The 15,025-nt window shown below is 39.7% G+C and overlaps 1 protein-coding gene across 5 annotated transcripts in view; it reads right to left on the bottom strand.

Annotated features, from left to right (window-relative positions):
- LRRC36 (leucine rich repeat containing 36) overlaps positions 1-14,973 on the bottom strand; it is a 61,597-nt gene extending 46,624 nt beyond the window's left edge. For 3 of the 5 annotated variants that reach the window (XM_081513001.1, XM_081512997.1, XM_081512996.1), the window contains exons 1-2: positions 14,842-14,949; positions 3,385-3,512 (exon numbers count right to left, since the gene is read on the bottom strand). In XM_081513001.1, the coding sequence (XP_081369127.1) occupies positions 3,385-3,512; positions 14,842-14,911 (198 nt within the window). In that variant the 5' untranslated portion in view covers positions 14,912-14,949. Of the gene's footprint in view, positions 1-3,384; positions 3,513-14,841 lie in introns of all 5 variants that reach the window. The other 2 variants (XM_081513000.1, XM_081512999.1) reach the window with 2 other exon arrangements.
- Positions 14,974-15,025: the final 52 nt, after the last annotated feature.

Raw genomic sequence — 15,025 nt, forward strand, 5'->3', positions numbered from 1 at the left:
AGAATGCTGCAGCCAATGGGCACTGGGTGTGCTACACATTAAATAATTCACTGATATCATACATTTCGTCCTTTATAAGCTCTGAAATCCAAATATCTGCAGTCAGTTCTATACTTCTGTTGCCTCTTATCACTCTCCCAATCTAATCCTTCCCGGTAGTAGCCAAGCCAAGTAGCTTTTGCACTTCTTTCACCCTTGTTACAACCACTCTCCTGACCCCAAAAGCCCTCAAGAGGGAGGGAGGCGAGAGATGGTTCTAAGGAAAGGGTATGGAAAAAAACTAAGTGTGTATGTATTTTGTTGTTGTTCTGTCACTAAGTCGTATCCGACTCATTGTGACCCTATGGACTGCGGCACGCCAGGCTCCCCTGTGCTTCACTATCTCCCAGAGTTTGCTCGGATTCATATCCACTGAGTTGGTGATGCTATCTAACCATCTCATCCTCTGCTGCCCCCTTCTTTTGCCTTCAATCCTTCCCAGCATCAGGTCTTTTACAATGAGTCGGCTCATCACATCAGGTGGCCAAAGTATTCTATGTACATGTTCTTATATTAATATCTCAGTTCAGTTAAGTCGCTCAGTAGTGTCCGACTCTTTGCGACCCCATGAATTGCAGCACGCCAGGCCTCCCTGTCCATCACCATCTCCCAGAGTCTACCCAAACCCATGTCCATCGAGTCAGTGATGCCATCCAGCCATCTCATCCTCTGTCATCCCCTTCTCCTCCTGCCCCCAATCCTTCCCAGCATTAGAGTCTTTTCCAATGAGTCAACTCTTCGCATGAGGTAGCCAAAGTATTGGAGTTTCAGCCTTAACATCAGTCCCTCCAATGAACACCCAGGACTGATCTCCTTTAGGATGCAGTGATTGGATCTCCTTGCAGTCCAAGGGACTCTCAAGAGTCTTCTCCAACACCACAGTTCAAAAGCATCAATTCTTCGGCGCTCAGCTTTCTTCACCGTCCAACTTTCACATCCATACATGACTACTGGAAAAACCATAGCCTTGACTAGATGGACCTTTGTTGGCAAAGTAATGTCTCTGCTTTTAAATATGCTATCTCAAGACCTCACTTTTAGTATTAAAGGACTACATGGCAAAACCAAACAATGTGATCTCCAAGTCTTCCCTCCTGGACCAATCTGGAGCCCTTTTTCCCCTTCAGAGTTACTGTGACACGAGATCCCCATCCTCCAATCAGTCAGTTCCTCTTGGTAGAAATGCTCTTCCTTCTTCTGTTCTCTTTCTGTGGAATTAGCAACCCCACCCCCTCCACTTCTCTAGCAACACTGTAATCAGAACTGGGACACTTGAGAGGAAAAGCCACAGTTTTCTCCTTTACTAAAACCTACTACTGAAACTAATTGTTTAATTTTCATGTGTTTAACTAGTTAGGTGCTTTTGTCTAACACTAAATTTCAGGACAATATTTCAAAACATGTACATATACATATAGTCACACACTTTTAATATTAAAAATGCTTATCATAAAAGGAACTCTGTCATTGAGAGTTATTTCAGAAAGGTAAAATTATTTTCCATCACTTATTTATAAAATAATGTTTATATTCTTTTCTCATTTAAAATTAACCTTTTTTAATTGCAGGAAGTTTAGAAAACTCAAGGATATATTCAAAACATTTCTGAATTGAACCCTGCCTACAGTTCAACGCATTTCTTTCTGGCTATTTTCAGTTCCACTAACTTCTACATTGTGAAAGGATCAATGGTTAGGAATATTTATCAATGCTTTTGGCGTCATTCTTAGGGTAGCACACCATTAGGGCTGTCTTTAAATGTGTCTAATGTCCCAGCTCAAGTAATCTTTTAATGTCTCAGTATAATAGTCAAGGAAGTGATTCCAATCCTCCTCTCAGGTTTCCCCATTGGCATAAATTCATGTATTCTCAATGCTACACTAGAAATAAACACAAAACATTTCCCCCTTGAAAAAATTAAGCAAAATGATTCAGAGCTGCTAGAGATGAATACCTGCAGATAAATCACAGAAGTAAAAAAAAATCTAGAAAACTGGCATTTACTAAGTGCTTTCTATTTGCCAAACACTACCAGGAGTTTTATATATGTAATTTTTGATTAGTTGTGCTAATTTGATTAATCTTCACAACAGTTTTTCAGGCAATTTACAGAAGTAGAAAGGGAATGCAAAAGCAAATGACAGCAATGTTCACTCAATCTTTTTAGTCTGAAAAAACAAACAGATAAAAATAAATATGAGAAGAGGAGGCCTAAATAACTCTGTACTAATACTTTCTGAAATAGGTGAGCCAGATACAAAGGGCTGTTATCGAAGATTCTAAAGACCTGGTTTAACTTGAAATTTCTGCTCTTAGAATCCTAGTTGGAAATTTGATCTAGCTTGGATTTCTTCTTTCAGGGCCCTTAATTTTAGATCTTGAGATTGGGTCTGATTTGTGTTGTTGAACAAGTTTCCCCTAAGAAATGCAAAACTGGCAGAATAACTCAGATCAATAACCAATCCTGGACAGCATCTATAAGTCTTTCACCTTCAGTCTTGCAAAGAAGGGCTTTATCAAGCAAGAGAGAGTTGTAGCTGGGCAAAAAGGGAACAGTGAAAGAAATACTATTTGGGGGTCTACTCAAAGAAAAGAAAATTTCCATTTCTGCGTGTGAGGGTGTTTATGTTTGTAGAGCTCTTGCTTTTTCTTTGCTAATCCTCACACTTTCTGCTTAAGCACCTACTTTCCTGAACTGTCCCCTGCTCCACCATCTCCTGGCCTGGAAATTTTTCTTTGTTTTCAAGACCATCATTTTATCCCCCTCCTGGAAAAAACTCACAATAGCAACCTAGGCCAGTGCTTCTCCATATATGTTCCATGCATCAACATCATCAGAATCCCTTGGGAATGTCCTGGATCCACTGCAGATTTATTAACTCAGACTCTCTCTCTCAGAATAGGGACTAAGACTCTGTATTTTTATTAATATTTTATTTATTTATTATTTATTTTTCCATGCCACACAGCTTGTGGGATCTTAGTTCCCCCAACCAGGGATTGAACCTGTACCCTCAGCAGTGAAAACATGAGTCCTAATAACTAGACTGCCAGAAAATCTCCAAGAATCTGTACTTTTAACAGTGATCCTCATAATTTAATACACATTAAGAATCATAACTATTGCCCTAGACAGTGACAGTTTTCTTTCAGTATAAAAGAAATTTTTTCCCACTATCTTATAATTTAAAATGTCAAACACAAAGCAAAATTGAAAGAATTTTATGGTGAATAATAATATTTAGTTTGGAAACATCTAAAAGGATATTCCCCAAGCTGATACTATCTTTTATTTCTTCCCATCAAAAAAACAAAAAGCTGTCTAGTATAAAACACAGAACTTACCTTCAGGCTAGTGATCAAATTTCTTGATAAATCTAAGGATCGGAGACTTTTAAAATTTCTGAAGGCATCACCGATGGAATGGATTTTTCCAGCGTAAGATCCCTGCAATGAAAGAGACTCCACCAGTTCTGAAAAGAGATCATAAGTAGATATATTATGATCTCTGCTTGGAAAAAGAGCAGAGTCATTGAAAATAGGCCTTCCTTTCTCCCATATCTCATCTGTGAAAGGTCCTACATTCAAGTCTCATAAGAAGAACAGATCTTCCTTTTAAAATTAGCAATATGGTCTAATGCAGTGACATCAAGACTTGGTTTTACAGAAACCTTGAGTTTCTTTAATTACCCTGAATGATGTAGTAAAAGTCTCCTAAAGTTCTCAAAACAAACAAATTCAGCAATCCCACTGCTAGGATTTAGCCCTATGGATAGTATAGCGTTTTGCCACGATATATGATATAGACCAGAAGGATGTCAATTACAGGAAAGTTTTAGGATGGTGAAAGAAATAAAGAGAGAAAAAGAGGGAGGGAAGAAGAAAGGGAGAGAAGGAAGAAGGGAAAGGAGAAAAAGAACACTGTCAAAGGGCTCATCAGTAGAAGAGCAGAACTAGATGGCCTAAGTAGCAGTGCATTAAACAATGTACTAGATCTGTGCTCTTGTAAAAGTCACTTAACTTCTCTGTGCATCCGTTTCCTCATGTGAAAAATGGAGATAACAACATTACTTACCTCATAAGATGTTGTAAGGATTTAATGACTATATGTATTGTGTATATACATATATATAGCTGTTGCTGTTGTTTAGTACCTAAGTCATGTTCAACTCTTTTGCAACCCCATGGACTGTAGCCCACCAGGCTTCTCTGTTCATGGGATTTCCTAGGCAAGAATACTGGAATGGGTTGTCATTTCCTTCTCCAGGGAATCTTCCTCACCCAGGGATTGAGTCCACATCTCCTTCATTGTCAGGTGAGTTCTTTACTGCTAAGCCACCAGGAAAGCCCATAAACATATACACATATATGTGTGTGTGTGTGTGAGAGAGAGAGTATACAAAACTTAGAATAGTGTCAGACACATGGTGCTATATACATGCTAATTATTATTATATAGTCATTAAAAAGAATGAGGTAGATTTGTAGATGCTTATATGGAAAGATCTCAAAGACACTGAGGAAAAAGTGTGACTTTGTGTCTGTATATGTGTGACTGTGTTTTAAGGAATATATGTGTGTGTGTACTTATGTGTGTATATGTGTGTGTGTGTGTATATATACATACATACATGTATGTCAAACTAAACTTCTGACAGCACTGAAAAGAAGAGAATCTCCAAACTGCCAATAAGAACTCACTGGTAAGTATGGTGGGCCAAAATGAGAACAGGAACAAAAACTGGAAGGAGGTTCTGCAGAATTCCATTTGCAGGTGACTGCCAAGGAATTGCACCGAAATAAGTTCTTAAGGTACTGGAGCAGTCTAGGCCCTATAAACTATAAAAAACATAAAACAAGATCCTTTTCAAGATAAGACTCATCCCTGAGAGAAATAACTGGCACAGAATCCACACTGAATGGAATACAGACAATAGGTTCAAAAGAAAGAGAAGGTCCAGATACAAGTTCAGGAGGGAAGCAGAGACTACAGATCTCAGGAAGCTTAAAGCCGTATTTTTAGTACTTTGTGAACACAACAGAAGAGGGAGCTCCAAACCCTGAAACTGGAAAAGTTATTTTGGCCCAGCTAAAAGTATAGAAAACTTAACACACTTTAACAAATAGACACAGAAAAAGTTTATAGTCAAATTGTATATGAGGTTATTAAAACAAAAAATAACAAAAACCAGAATAGCATCCCTAAAGAATGAAAGCACTCCAAAAAGATACATCCACAAAACAAATGAAACTTTTAACTTAGTATTTCAAAACAAATTTCAAAAGCTAAAAGATGTCATAACAAAGCGTAGCAGTTCTCAAAACATCGTCCCTAGACCCCTGGAGGTCCCTGAGACATGTACAGGGGTCCACAAAATCAAAACTATTTTAAAAAATTATTTTCATAATAATATTAAAACATTAACAACTCTTTTCACTGTGCTGATATTTGCACGTATGGTATAAAAGCAAAAGCTACTGAGGCCTTAGGATGACTTGAGGCAGTGGCATCAAACTTTACTTAGTCATAGTATTGTATTCTTCACCATTATACGCATGCAGTTAAAAAAAAGAGCCACTTTTTCTTAAGAATGCCCTTGAAAAAGCAGTAAAAATGGTTAATTTTAGTAAATCTTGACCCTGGAATACGTCTTTTTTATATTGGGTTCCTAAATGCAAGGTATGCATGAAGTATTTCTGCTGTGTACTAAAGTATGGTGGATGCCTAGCAGGAAAACACTTGTGTGGGTTTTGAGATGCCAGCTTAACTAGCCATTTTTTGGGGGGGAAGTAATCATTGTTACTATAAAATTCTGACATACTGGAATGGCGGTGAGACATTTTCTTAAAAATAAAGAAAGTGAGACTGTCACTTCAGTCAAAACAAGTAATAGTAACTGTTGTCAATTATAACATATGAGCTTTCAAGCAGAAATTAGAATTTTGATAAACTTGTTCAGTTCAGTTCAGTTCAGTCACTCAGTCGTGTCCGACTCTTTGCAACCCCATGAATCGCAGCACACCAGGCCTCCCTGTCCATCACCAACTCCTGGAGTCCACCCAAACCCATGTCCATCGAGTCAGTGATGCCATCCAACCATCTCATCCTCTGTCGTCCCCTTCTCCTTCCGCCCCCAATCCTTCCCAGCATTAGGGTCTTTTCCAATGAGTCAACTCTTCGCATGAGGTAGCCAAAGTATTGGAGTTTCAGCCTTAACATCAGTCCCTCCAATGAACACCCAGGACTGATCTCCTTTAGGATGCAGTGATTGGATCTCCTTGCAGTCCAAGGGACTCTCAAAAGTCTTCTCCAACACCACAGTTCAAAGGCATCAATTCTTTGGCGCTCAGCTTTCTTCACCGTCCAACTCTCACATCCATACATGACTACTGGAAAAACCACAGCCTTGACTAGACAGACCTCTGTTGGCAAAGTAATGTCTCTGCTTTTAAATATGCTATCAAGGTTGGCCATAACCTTCCTTCCAAGGAGTAAGCGTCTTTTAATTTCATGGCTGCAATCACCATCAGCAGTGATTTTGGAGCCCCAAAAAATAAAGTCTGACACTGTTGCCATTGTTTTCCCATCTATTTGCCATGACGTGATGGGACCAGATGCCATGATCTTAGTTTTCTGAACGTTGAGCTTTTTTTTTTTTAATTTATTTTTTTAAAAATAAATTTATTCATTTTAGTTGGGGGCTAATTACTTTACAATATTGTAGTGGTTTTTGCCATACATTGACATGAATCAGCCATGGGTTTACATGTGTTCCCCATTCTGAACCCCCCTCGCACCTCCCTCCCCATGAACGTTGAGCTTTAAGCCAACTTTTTCACTCTCCTCTTTCACTTTCATCAAGAGGCTCTTTAGTTCTTCTTCACTTTCTGCCATAAGGGTGGTGTCATCTGCATATCTGAGGTTATTGATATTTCTCCCGGCAATCTTGATTCCAGCTTGTGTTTCTTCCAGCCCAGCGTTTCTCATGATGTACTCTGCGTATAAGTTAAATAAGCAGGGTGACAATATACAGCCTTGATGTACTCCTTTTCCTATTTGGAACCAGTCTGTTGTTCCATGTCCATTTGCCACCATAAATTTGACAGATTCCTAAAGCTCTCTCTAGTGAAATTTGTGAGATATTAACAAATATGATTTTTTAATGTTATACAATGAAATTTGTCAATATTTGGAAGATCTACATAAGTCAGTGAGTTAATATCTTTTAAATGATGGATGCATGATGTTGATGTACCAATGGATTTTAATGTAACAGAGTACAAAAAGTACAAAAAGTTCAATGATATGGTTTTAGATTTCAGACACAACTAACCTTTAAGAAACTACCACTTGCTCAGTTTTCATATCATAGCAAAGAATAAAATTCACTGAAAAGGAGAAATACTTCTTCCTTCCAGGAGGGCTTCCCTGGTGGTCCAGTGGTTAAGAATCCATCTTGCAATGCTACTGCTGCTGCTGCTGCTGCTAAGTCGCTTCAGTCGTGTCCGACTCTGTGCGACCCCATAGATGGCAGCCCACCAGGCTCTGCCGTCCCTGGGATTCTCCAGGCAAGAATACTGGAGTGGGTTGCCATTTCCTTCTCCAGTGCGTGAAAGAGAAAAGTGAAAGTGAAGTTGCTCAGTCGTTTCCGACTCTTAGCGACCCCATGGACTGTAGCCTACCAGGCTCCTCTGTCCATGGGATTTTCCAGGCAAGAGTACTGGAGTAGGTTGCCATTGCTTTCTCCATCTTGCAATGCAGGAGACACCAATTTGATCCCTAGCCTGAAAGATCCCACATGGCACAGGGCAACTAAACCTGCGCACCACAACAACTGAGCCTGTGCTTTGGAGCCCACCAACCATGACTACTGAGTCTGTGCAGCAACTACCGAAGCCTGTGCAACTTTAGAGCTTGTGCTCCACAAGAGAAGCCACTGCAATGAGAAGCCCGCAAACTGCAACTGGAGAGTAGTCTCCATTCTCTGCAAGTAGAGAAAGCCCGTGCGCAGCAGTGAAGTGCCGGCATACCCTAAATAAATATTCCCTTTTTCCAACTATATAAGGCATGACTTCATATATATATATATATACTTCAATCAAACAATATCATATTTAACACAGAAGAAAAGATGAGAATATGGATGTCTTCAATTAAGACATTAAAAAGACATTATATATGTTAACACGTAATGGGTATGTTACGGTTATCTTTTAATGAATTACAAATAAATATTTTAAAATTTCCTGTTTCAACATCAAATATGGTAAATAAAAGTATATATAATCCACATTAACCAAAGCTCTTTGAATAATATTTAAGTAAGTGTAACAGAATCCTGATATCAAAAATTTTGAGAATCGTTGAAAAATGTAAATTAGACTGAGTGGCTTATAAACAACAAACAATTATTTCTCACAGTTCTGGAGACTGGAAGTCCAAGATCAGGGTGCTGGCATGACCGGGTTCTGGTGAAAGCCTTCTTCCAGGTTCGAGACTGCCTACTTCTCCATGTGTCCTCACATAGTGGAAGAGGGCAAGGGAACTTTCTCTTTGGTCTCCCTTATAAAGTCATTAATCTCTTTTATGAGGGCTTCCCTGGTGTCTCAGATGGTAAAGAATCTGCCCACAATGTGGGAGACCTGGATTCAATTCCTGCGTCAGGAAGATCCCCTGGAGAAGGGAATGGCAACCCACTCCATCATTCTTGCCTGGAAAATTCCATGGACAGAGGAGGCTGGTGGGTTACAGTCCATGGAGTTGCAAAGAGTTGGACACAACTGAGCGACTAACACGTTCTTTCACTTTCAAGACCTAATCACCTCCCAGAGGCCACACTTCTTAATACCATCATATTAGGCATTAGAATTTCAACATATGAATAGTTTGGGGGGAGACACAAATATTCAGACTAGAGCATGAGGGCAATAGGAACTCTCATTCACTGCTAGTGAAATGCAAAGGAATAGCCAATTTAAAAGATAGTTTGGCAGTTTTTTACAAAGCTAAAGATGGCATGCTGCATTGCTGCAGTCCATGGTATTGCAGAGTCAGACATGACTGAGCGACAACTGAACTGAAACACGACTTTTACTGTAAGATCTAGCAATTATACTCCTTGGTATTTACTCAAGTAAGTTGAAAGTTTATGTCCCCACAGAAACCTGAATGTAAATGTTTATGGCAGTTTTATTCATAATTGCCACAACTCAGAAGCAACCAAGATATCTTTCAATAAGTAAATGAATAAACAAAACTATGGTACAGTCACATAGTAGAATATTACCCAGCAATAAAATCACCTATGGACCAAGCCATGGAAAGACATGGAGCACCCTTAAATACACATTACTAAATGAAAGGAGTCAGGTTGAAAACATTCTGCATAACATTCTGAAAAAGGTAACACAAAATATCAGTGATATACAGTATGGTGACTAGTTACTAATACTGCATTGCATATTTGAAAGTTGTTAAGAGTAGATCTTAAAAGTTGTCATTCTAAGAAAAAAAAATTTTTTGTTACTATGTAAAATGATAAATGTTACATAGACTTATTGGTGTGATCATTTTGCAATGTATACAAACATCAACCATTATGTTGTACACCTGAAACTAAGTTAATATTATATGTCAATTATACATCAGTGAAAATATTTTTTTTTAATTTTTAAAGAATCAGTGGTTCCAAGGGATTATATACTGTATTATTACAACTACATGACATTCTGAAAAAGGCAACAGGATAAAGGTCAGTGGTTTCCAGAGGTTCACTGGTGGGGAAGGGATGAACAGGTGGAACACTGAGGATTCTTAGAGCCGTGAAACTGTTCTGTTGATACTATAATGGTGGACACACGACTATATATTTGTCAAAACACACGGAACTGTACAACACAAAGAGTGAATCCTAATGTAAACTATAGATCTTAGTTAATAACAATGTATTATTATTGGTTCAACAACCATAACAAATGTACTGTGTGAATGCAAGATCTTAATAATAGGAAAACTGGAAGGGGATACAGAGAAGGTGTGATGAAGGAAGAGTATATGAGAACTCTGTACTTTCTGCTCAATTTTTCTGTAAACCTAAAACTGCTTTAAAAATTAAAGTCTATTAATAATAAATAATTTTTAAAATGAATCAAGTACACTTTGTGCTAAAATATGGATGAACCTTAAAATAACATGCTCAGTGAAAGAAGCCAGACACAAAAGGCCACATATTGTATGAGTCCATTTATATGAAATATCTAGAACAAATCCATGGAGACAGAAAGCAGATTTGTGGTTGCCTGGGACCACTTATTGTCAGGAGCTGGAAATAAGGACAGACTGCCTAAAGAATATAAGGTTTCCTTTTGGGCTCTGGAACTAGACAGTGGTGATGGTTATGCAATGCACTAAGTGATACTGAAATGCATACTTTAAATTTTACAGGATGTGAAGTACATCTCAAAAAAAAAAAAGAAAAAAAAAAAACAACTTTGAGGGCACCATATTGATAGCTCTGTAGTATGCAATGACCTAATACACTGAGAATCTTGTTACCATGGGGCAAAAGCTAAGGTCAGTTATGATTTCATTCACTGCCCTGCTGCATTTCACATGCCTTTCACTGTATTCTGTTTCAAAAAGCACACATTTTAACATTTTTAAAGGGAACTAGAATTATCAATCAAATGATAAACTGCCACTGGGACAGATGTTCTTTGATGATTCATATGAAGTACAGGTCTTGGGCTTGCCTGGTGGCTCAGATGATAAAGAATCCACCTGCAATGCAGGAGACCTGGGTTCTATCCCTGGGTCAGGAAGATTCCCTGGAGAAGGGAATGGCTACCCACTCCAGTATTCTTGCCTGGAGAATTTCTAGGACAGAGGAGCCTGGTGGGCTACAGTCCATGGGGTCACAAAGAGTCAGACATGACTTAGTGACTAACACACACCGGTCTTAAGAGATTATGCACTCAGTTTCAACAGTTATAGAGTGAAGACAAATAGACTGTAGAACAAATCAAACATTGCATGTTATAGATGTCAAGAACAACAGAATGATCTTCCAATTTTACTCCATGGGCTATAATAACTCCAATGTGCAAAAACATGTTTTATTCATGAAAACAAGTAATCCCTTTATAGAAAAACATTTATATAGTTCACTTAGAAACTGAATTAATAATCTTCAGTAAAACTTATTTATAATAATGATGAAAGAGTTTCAAATAAATAAAATAAATAAAAAAGGCCTCAGGAATCTACATGAAAGATCTCCCACTACTAAATTTGGGACAAACTCAGCATCAATTATAACTCATCAGTTATAGTAACTGCAAGGGACTGGAACACACCAAAATATTTAAATCCATAAGTTTATAATTATATTAAGAAAACAATACTACAACTAGTGAAGCCCGCACACCTAGAGCCCAAGTCCCACAACGAAAGAAGCCACCATAATGAGAAGCCCATGCACTGCAACTAGAGAATAGCCCCTGCTCACCGCAACTACAAAAACCCAGCGCACAGCAACAAAATCCAGCAGAGTCAAAAATAAAATAAATAATTTTTAAAAAGAAAATACTGTTAAATATTTTTATGTTTTATATGTGATTTTTAAAAGAGTTCTAATCTTTTGAAGATAAATACTAAAATATCCATGGGTTAAGTCATATGACTAGGACTTGTTTCAAACTAGACAGTGCTCAGAGCTTTCCTGGTGGTCTAGTGGTTGAGAATCCACCTGCCAATGCAGGGGACACAGATTTCATCCCTGCTCCTAGAAGAGCCCACGTGCCTTGTGGCAACTAAACCCATGTGCCACAACTACTGAAGCCTGTGCGCCTAGAGCCCATGCTCTGCAACAAGAGAAGCCACCACAATCTGGAGCCCATGCATCGCAACTAAAGAGTAACCTACACTTTCTGCAACTACAGAAAGCCCACGAGCAGCATCAAAGACTCAGCACAAAATAAAGAAATAAATAAATCTTAAAAAAATTAGTTCAGGGGACTGAGGGTAGATAGATGATAGGCAGGGTATAGATGAAAGAAGATTGGCCATGAACTGATGATAACTATTGATGTTAGGTTGATGGCAGTTCACTATTCTGCCATCTCTACTCTTGGATATATTTGTGAGTTGCCATAATAAAAAATTATAAAGTAAGTACAAATGCTCATATATGTAGAGAATATGTAGAGAAAGCTATCCAAAATATTAGTAACAGTGATCACTGTTAGGAAGGAAAACTGGGGTAGGGCCAAGGAGGGGGGTAGGGGCTCAAGACTTACTTTTCATAGTACAGTTATTATAGTACACATATAATAAGTTAATTAATGGAATTATTTTTAGGAGCCAAAAAGTATATAACTGCATATTTTATCTTGCTTCCAAGTAATTATCATTAGCCTACAAATATGCTCTAGTGTATCATGTCTTTAAAAACTTGTTCTTAATTCCACTTCATATCCTCCAGCTAATATGCCATTTATGCCTTCTCCTTTATAGCCAAATTTCTCAGCAAAGGTTCTTATCTTCTGTATTTCTTTTCATCCCAACCCGGCCTGGCTTGCTTCCTCCCTACTCTTCCCTAGTTAGTTACCAATGAGTTCCACGTTGCCAAATCTAACAGACACTTCTCTGCATTAGGTTGCTCAGCCTGTCAACAGCATTTGACACTTCTGACCACTCCCTCCTTGATACAGTGGTTGTGGTTTAGTCGCTAAGTCGTGTCCAACTGTAGTGATCCCATAGACTGCAGCCCACAGACTCCTCTGGTGGTTTAGTTGCTAAGTCTTGCAACCCCATGGACTGTAGCCTGCCAGGTTCCTCTGTCCATGGGATTTTCCAGGCAAGAATACTGGAGTGAGTTGCCATTTTCTTCTCCAGGGGATCTTCCAGACCCAGGGATCGAATCCGGGTCTCCTGTGCTGCAGGTGGTCTCTTGCATTGCAGGTGGAGTGTTTGTTACTACTGACTGAGCCACCAGGGAATTACTTGATACAGTACCCTTTCTTAAATTCCAAATCACTTTCCTTCTCCTCTATTTAAGCTTTAAACATTGAAATGCCCTAGGGCTGAGTCTTAAGCCTTCTATTATCTATCTACATTATCCATCCCTGTGGCTTTAAACATCATTTATGGGACTTCCCTGGTTAGGACTGCATGTTCTCACAGCCCCAGGCCTGGATTCATTCCCTGGTTGGAGAACTAATATCGCACAAGCCAAGTGGCAGCCAAAAGAAAGAAAGAAAAAAGATATCTATGTTTTATTGGTGGTAAAAAAAGCAAACTGCCAAATCACATTGATATATATGCTCTATCCCTTAAAAAAAAAAAAGGAATATGTTTGTAAAAGCAATGGAAAAGGTATAGAAGGAGGGAGAGGGAAGAATTTTTTTTTAGTTCAGATACTTTTGTATTGTTTGAATTGTCAGAATGAGCAAAATTAATTTTGTTATTCACATATAATAAAAACAAGCAAGCCAAAAAAAAAACCTGCCACATATTACTCTAGCTGGATAATGGAAGGCATATGTGCCCCTCCCAATCAAATTGAATAATTTTTTTAAAAGAAAGGAGAGGAAGAAAGAAAGAAAGGTACACCAGTATGTCAAGCCAATGAAGCTTTTCAAATTAGGGGAGCACAAAGTGGTTTGGAAAAGAAAAACCTGAAATATCTATGTCAATCTATTGATACACACACCAAACCATCATGTAGTGTTTGTTACCAGCATATACCAATTTTGATAAATTTTAAATAAATTTAAATAAAATAAAACCAAATTATTGCATATTCTCCCAATAAAAAGTACTAGAGAAAGCAAGAAAGGCAACTTTTTGTTGTGGTCAGAGGACAGGCTCTGGAATCTGAGTCTGGGTTAATAAACCATCACTGCATTACTTAGGGCTGTGCGACTTGGGGCATGAGTCTAAACCTAATTTTCCTCAACTGTAAAAAAAAAAAAAAGGAACAAAACTGAATCAGGATCGCTGATAACTTTTTCAACATTTCTACTCCATAAAAACTTAGAAAAGCAAGCTGCGTGAATCAGACCCCAGGTCAAAGGTGGGGTCAGCAGTCACTCCGCCAGGTTCACCTCTAGGACGAAGCGATCTAAACGCTTTGATTGATCAGCTACTATTCCTTTTACCTCAGGCCCCTTTCTGAGTCTCATGAGGCGACACGTACAAATGGATCAAGGAAATGGCCAAGTTCTAGACGAGAAGACTGGACAAAGAGAAGTCTGGCTGATCAAGGAACATCCTTTCCTATTTCACCCTAATCAAGAAAGTTGGGGCGGAAGCTTCCGGAACTGCCAAAATCAACCTTTCGTGTCTCCTCCAACAGCACCCCAACTTCGAACGTCCTTCTCACAGCACTTCCCTTCTCCCACCAGTAGCCCCTCTTGGGGCCCAGTTTCCTTCCACTTAGTCCAGTTCTCTGTTCCTGGCCTCAGAGTCCGCTTAACCTCGTTTCTCCTTCTTCCTTTTAGACTCCGCTCCCCTCCCTCAATTTCTCGCCCTCTGCCCCAGACTCCCCGGTTACTGCAGTTTCTTCACCGCTACCTCAGCGTAACCACTCCTCCGCCTCAAGGGCCGCTCCTCTAACCTAGTGGGGCTCCTCTACCCTAGTGGGGCCCCTCTACCTCAAGGAGCGCTCCTCTACCTCAGAGACCGCTCCTCCGCCGCCGTTCCCCCGTGTCTACCTCAGGTTCCTCTGCCTCGCCCTCAGTTTGCTGCCCTCGGCTTCGAATCCCGTGCTCCCGACCCAGACCCTGCCAGCCGGGCCCTACCGGGCTGCTCCAGGGTCAGCGCCCCCAGGCGGCGGATGCCCTCCTCGTCCAGCTCCCACTGCTCCGCCATCCCTGCCCGCCTGCCCCGCGGCGTCGCTCACCTGTCGCGGCCCGCGAGACCGCCTGTCGCGCGCCAAGCCCCGCCCAGCGCCGCCAGGCCCCGCCCCGCCCCGCGCGCCGCCTT

Source organism: Giraffa tippelskirchi, chromosome 7 (assembly GCF_054371585.1).
Source record: "Giraffa tippelskirchi isolate mGirTip1 chromosome 7, T2T-mGirTip1v1.2.pri, whole genome shotgun sequence".
In the NCBI taxonomy this organism is placed as follows: Eukaryota; Metazoa; Chordata; class Mammalia; order Artiodactyla; family Giraffidae; genus Giraffa; species Giraffa tippelskirchi.